Below are 6,601 nucleotides of genomic sequence, written 5' to 3' on the forward strand. Positions count from 1 at the left end.
AACTGCAACTGTCGGAAGGCATTCGTATGCCCAAACCTGCAATCGATTACAACAAAGACAGTTTCGCAAAGTTATTCTAAATTAAATTTTAAAAGAGATAATAGTTCAACTCATTGTGCAAATCTAATACAAATTATAAAATAAAATCAAATAACATTACCTGAAATCCAAATGAGCAGCCACTCAAATAATAAGTGATTTCTTCTTCTCTTTCCTTGGTTCCATTGCACGAGGCAATGCCTTCTTTAGGCAAGATAAAGTGCGGTGGAACACCTTAGGACCCCATGGAAATTTGTTGAATTTGTCCATATTCTGCACCAACTCTATATGTTTTGTATCTACACTCGTCCTACGAGCATCTTTACCTAACAAAAAAAGTATTCTAAGCACAACAATAGACAAAGCTTAACCTTATCTACATCATCTTCACAGTCCTCAATAGATCTCTTTAAGACTTCCTTGTTGATGCTCGAGTCTTCTGAAAAGTATTTATCTCTCAATGATACGTCGTCAAGATCTTTCTCCATGTCTTTTACAAGCGTGTCTTCTTCATCTACTTCCACATATTTCAACCCCATACTCTCAGAGAAGTCGACAATTGAAAGCTTTAATTCCTTCTTACCAACAAAAAACTTCAACGAACCATCATCCATATACGATGATTTAATTTCACGCAGCAACATGTTATGCACAAGTACATAACAAAACTTAAGGTCATTTACCTCTAGAAGATGTCCAAAACAACTTTCTTTGAACATTTGCTTTTGTCTATCGTTTTTCAAGTTATCTTTAGCAAAAATCATATCCTCAATTCTTGAAATGCATGTCACTTTCGCACGACATGCTTCTTTTATCTTTAATGGTAGGTTACGTGTCATCCTGCATAACAAATAAGAAATCATGGCGTGAACCTCCAATTTTAGTACTAAATATAACTTACCTAAAATAAATTTAAACAAACACTATTTTACAATCAGATATTGATGTGCATTCCAACACAACAGATTCCTATAAAGAAACATGTCTAAGTGAAAAATATAATAAACATGTCAAGAAGCGTATATAACACAAGTTCATAATTCAGCAATCTCAATGGGTGTTATAACACATGTTTATAATTCAACACAACAGATTCCTATAAGCAAACACTAGTTGGGTTCATTTGCTGAAAAGATAATAAGTAACAGTATTACCTTGTCTATGTTATAGATTTTTGCTGTTTGCCCTTCTCAGATTCCAGTTTCCGTAACGTCGATGAACTCACTTTTTCGCCTGTTGATTCTTCAAATAGAAGATCCACGACTACTACCTGCATTATGAGATCCTTTAGGTTCGAATATTACCGCTCCCAGAGCTTTAAAATCAAGTGATAACCAAAATACATTTAAATAAGTGAAATAATTAAGATCTGCAATTGGGATAGACTTTTCTCAGATCTATTCTTGTTAATTGATAACCCACCCAACTAGGTCTCCTTACTGCAACAGAAGCAAATCACTCACATATATCACGACCAATGTGAACTGATAACCCAACACCCGATTAGTTGATAAGAAAAACCAGAAGCTAAACTAACCCAGCCTTTATATATTTATAGGAGTTAGTTAAGATAATACGATAACAACGATATATAATGAATGTTAATAATGACCTCATATATAGTTTCCGCAAGTCTAAGGAAGTAGATCACAAATAAATGAATACAACAAACTCAATAAAAAAGAAAAGTCAAGTACCCATGAATGAATAAGACAATTTAATCAAAATTGACATATTATAGAGAGTAAGAGTCGGCCCCCTTAACAACTCGTCCAGTGTTTATGAATGAGATATTCAATGATCAGATGGTAATATGATAACATCATTTCAAAGTCATCCTCGAAAAGTTATGTCATCTGTTTCCTTTTGCTAATTTTAGCTCCTATTTTTTGTAAAATCACACATGTACAGAGTTACATGATATATTTAACAACTTCAATGATCTCATCTAAATTGTATCTAGCTCTACCAAAATATAGCTCCAAACAAAATTGTCTGTTTGATTTTTCAAGTCTTATTTGATTATAGAGGGTAACAACAAGCTTTTTCTGCATAGTAACAAAGAAGAAAATAAATCTTGTAACCTAATGTTTACTGTTTTATCTTTAAACTAATTCAACCATCCAAATAATCAAAACTTCTTGTTTGGTACTACTACTAATTAGGACAAGACCTTAAAAACAAAATAATAACAAGACTTCGAAATGATAAAATATAGTAACATATTTCCCACTACCTATTATCTTCACTCTGGCATTTCGACAAACAAGATATGTGCTATATTTATTATGTGGGTATTATTAACTTCAAGAATGCCACTAATATACTACTAATAAAATCATGGCTTCTCATGAAATGAGGTCTTCTTTCAAAGCAGTAAGAACCCTAGTTAGCCTCCATTAAAACCATAATTAGAAGCCTCCATTAAAACCCTATTAGAGTTTGATCCATAGGAAATTTGGGGATTTAGGATTTTAATTTGGGAGTTAGGGTTCCCAATTTTTAAGACAAATCCGAGAATAACAAACAGAGAGAGAGATCGACTCAACCAAACCGAGAAAGACATGGATTAAAGGTCTTTATAACTGAACCGAGAAAAAACATCGAGAGAGAGATAGGGATACCTGCATTAGAGATATGAGTGTGCGTGAGAGATAAATTGAGAGTGTGCATGAGAGATCGACTGAGAGTGTACGTGAGAGAGAGTGATCGATTCAGAGAGGTGCGCGAGAATGAGACGCTGACGAAGATGAGAGAGCTAGATTTTCGTTTGAGAGAGAGAGAGAGTTTAATCTGATATCCTTATTATGTTTGGTTGTATAAATTATCTAGACATCATTTTATAATGAGGGGCAAATATGAAAGTTGATGGCCAAAATAGGGTCATTTGACCAATACTTGGAAATGAAGGTCATTCCAACAAAGTCCACTCAGTCAAGGGTCATACCACCCAAATTCCCCATATTTAAGGTGTGAAATTGGCTCAAAAATAAAAAGTGGCTAATTAGGGGATTTCTAAAAGCCCCTGGTTTATTGCTTATGGTACAAGGAGTGCTTATAGCAACAAAGTTCGGCCATTATCGATAGTTCCTTTTTTTTAAGAAATCGACTACTATCTACGTTAGTTGTTACACGATATTGATACATCATGTGTGATAAGCACGATAACCGCCTAATTTAATCCATTAATGAAAGAGGCTTTAAACTGAACAACATGAAATAGGCTTAAAACCCAATAACACGAGGTATAAAACCCGATAAATTTATTACATTATATATGCTTTTACTTTATTTATTGTCTAAATTAAAAGGGATACATTACATGAGATAAATCTTAATGAAAAATTACTTCCACCGAGATTCGGTCCCATGATCTCATGAGTTTAAGAGGGGGTGTCCATCCGCTGCACCAGAAAGTGGCGGACTTCTCTTCCGGATAGTTAACGAGTAACTCAACATTTCTCATTGGCGCGAGCATGGTTGTGGAAATGGTACAAGCGTAAATTCACCATGAGGTGATATTTAAGGGTATAGTTGTCATTATGGTCAAATACCATCCTTCACGCAAGAAAGAGATCGAGGCTAGTTTCGGTATTTGAGTCTCCACCAACAGGAGAACAAATCCAAGTCATTCCTTAATCTCAACCGTATAAAAACTACGTAATCAACGGCTAAAGATCTCGATCCGTGTCATTCCATTTTATTGGCTTAAACATCTCCAAGACAACATATAAATACGAGAGAAGGAACTCAAGAAGATACAATTGTGAAGGCATTATTACCAAAGAATTCAATCTCTCTCTCTCTCTCTCTTTCCTCAATTTACTTCTCTCTTTTAGTCTTTATCTAATGGCCGGACGAGGAAAATCACTTGGTTCCGGTGCGGCAAAGAAAGCAACATCTCGTAGTAGTAAAGCCGGTCTTCAGTTTCCGGTAGGTAGAATTGCTAGGTTTCTAAAAGCCGGCAAGTACGCTGAAAGAGTTGGTGCTGGTGCTCCGGTCTATCTCGCCGCTGTTCTTGAATACCTTGCTGCAGAAGTAAGTTTCATTTTACAGATTTTGTAATTTTACTCTGATTCTAAGATTTCTTCTCGTTCTAATTTTAGGGTTTTTTTTTTTTGTAGGTTTTGGAATTGGCTGGAAACGCAGCAAGAGATAATAAGAAGACTAGAATTGTACCAAGGCATATACAGTTAGCGGTGAGAAATGATGAAGAATTGAGTAAGTTACTTGGAGCAGTGACAATTGCTAATGGTGGAGTTATGCCTAATATTCATAATTTATTGTTGCCGAAGAAGACTGGTACTGGATCTTCAAAGTCCGCTGCTGCTGATGATGAATGAAAGTTAGGGTTTTTATAAATAGGTCAGTCAGGGATATATTCAATTTTCCCTATTTTCTTATTATTAGTTTTAGGGTTTCCTTCTCTTTTGTGCAATTTTAGTTTTAATGTAGAGATGGAATGTAACATTAATGAAGATCTGTGAATTAAATTGAAAGTTCTATCAATTCCTTTCTTCATTCTCTTTCTGAATCTGATTTTGAATTTATCCAATTTGTGTGGTTCAGTTTTCCCCAAATTCTAGGGTTACAAAATCAACACATACAAATGAGTTATAAATTTGTTGTATCCTAATACAAATCTTGTAACAGTCCAATTTCTTGCTTTGTTACGATATCCTCCAATTTCCTAACGGGATTGTAACGGGGATTTTTGCACGGAGTCAGAAACGTTTTTCTGGGTAGGGTGCCTTTATAGGCCTTTTTATTTTACTCTTGGACCTCTTTCTCTTGGGCCCTTTCAATTTACCGTCTTCTTTCATTGGGCCCTAGGAGAGAAACAATTGAGCGGGTAAATGTGCCCCTTGAAATTGCTAGTTGGGTTTCAGAGAACGGATTGACTCTGGTCAATTTGTTTGACCTCCGACATCTATAACATTCCTTTTGGACCGATCAGTCCGAGAGCCGAAGTAAAACTTTGAACTGGTTAGAATCTCATGCCACAACTTTCAACAAAAAAAAAAAAAAAAAAAGAATCTCATGCCACAAAAAACATAAAAGAACTTATTCTGATTTGGATGTTGTCTTCAAATAGGAAAAGAAGCTGAATTCCACCATGAGCAGGGCCGGCCCTGACTTTTCGGTGGCCCGAAGCGAGGTCTGAAAATGTGGCCCCTTCTATCAAATTGTAAAACGTATAAATGTACTACATGAAAACCGTAAGTACCACAAAATATTTTCATCAAATTTATATAACAAAAATAATTTTTTTTGATAATTACAATCACTGAAATTTTGTTCTTCTTAAATTTTTCGATGCAAAGTCACTAATAATCGTCGAATAATCAAGACTGGCAGCCACATACTTCTCAATAGATAATATAGCTAACCCGTTTAACTGTTCTTGCGACATAGAAGATCGAATATAAGACTTAATCAACTTCAACTTAGAAAAATTTCTTTCTGTAGAGGCAACAACAATTGGTATGGTTAACATAATTCTATAAGAAACCCATGTGTTCGGGTAACAACCTTTCATATCTTTCAAAAAATCTAGTACTTTAATTGGTCTTTTGATCACATTCGGTAAAAAATGCTTCAACAGTTTCAGTTCAGAAAATAAATCTAGTTCGTCTATGTCATATGACTCATTATGCTTGAAAAATGTTTCAAAGCGACCACATGAATCTCTTAAATCACCATCATCTTGGGTAACTTTTTTAACTCAAACAGAAAACAAAATATTTCTTTGTACTTCTGAAACTAAACAACTTACAACGAAAAACAATAGACTTTGTTTCTAGAAATTGAATAAGCAGTCTGGTTTGGCACTTTGGCTTGAAGAAAGGAAGGGATATTGGGATTTCATGATTTGGATATTTAAAAAGCATTTTTGTTTCATAAGTCAAACAAATTGTTGGGGCTCGCCATTCATTTAAAGATCATCAAATTTGGTGACCCTTTTTTACTTAACATTTGTTAAATGGGGCCCTTATAATTTTCTGAGAGAGTTGAGCTTCTTATATATTTCTTAAAGAAATTAATGTCTTGGTGGTCCCTAAAAACCGATGGCCCGAAGCGACGCTTTGTTCGCTTTGGCCCAGGGCCACCCTGACCATGAGACATCTCTCTTATCATTAGTTAGGAAGGAATTAAATTGAAGAATTCCTACTTCTAAACAAGTAACCAAAGTTAACTTACTAGAAATCTATGCATCGAGTACTCATGTTTTTTTTTTCGAGACGAAGGGAAACCATATTTCATTCATAAGTGATACAATCACAAAGTTACATGGATCATAATTGTTATTCATTAGAACTACACGAGAGTTACATAAGATAAGTTCATAGAACTTTCGAATGTAAAATGTTTCATGAAGAGTGAGAAATTGACCAGATACAGACTCAAAAAACTCTAAAGGTCGACAAAAGAGATCCTAAATATCGAGAATTAAAGACCCTAAAGGTCAAAAACATAGAATAATATTATACAAATAAAGTGAAAATTAGAAGTAGTAAGATTATACAAGTATTACTACCAATCCGATGAAGAGATCACTTAG

The 6,601-nt window shown here is 34.6% G+C and overlaps 1 protein-coding gene across 1 annotated transcript; it reads left to right on the top strand.

The window, feature by feature from the left end:
- The first annotated feature begins 3,783 nt into the window (after positions 1–3,783).
- On the top strand, positions 3,784–4,548 carry LOC147549633 (putative histone H2A.3). Its single transcript, XM_086667479.1, has 2 exons — positions 3,784–4,077; positions 4,164–4,548. Exons 1-2 carry the CDS (start codon positions 3,889–3,891, stop codon positions 4,380–4,382), a joined length of 408 nt encoding a protein of 135 aa, XP_086523605.1. The 5' UTR covers positions 3,784–3,888; the 3' UTR covers positions 4,383–4,548.
- Positions 4,549–6,601: the final 2,053 nt, after the last annotated feature.

Source organism: Eschscholzia californica, unplaced genomic scaffold, assembly GCF_041429995.1.
Source record: "Eschscholzia californica isolate CP2 unplaced genomic scaffold, dmEscCali1.0.p SCAF_3, whole genome shotgun sequence".
Lineage (NCBI taxonomy): Eukaryota > Viridiplantae > Streptophyta > Magnoliopsida > Ranunculales > Papaveraceae > Eschscholzia > Eschscholzia californica.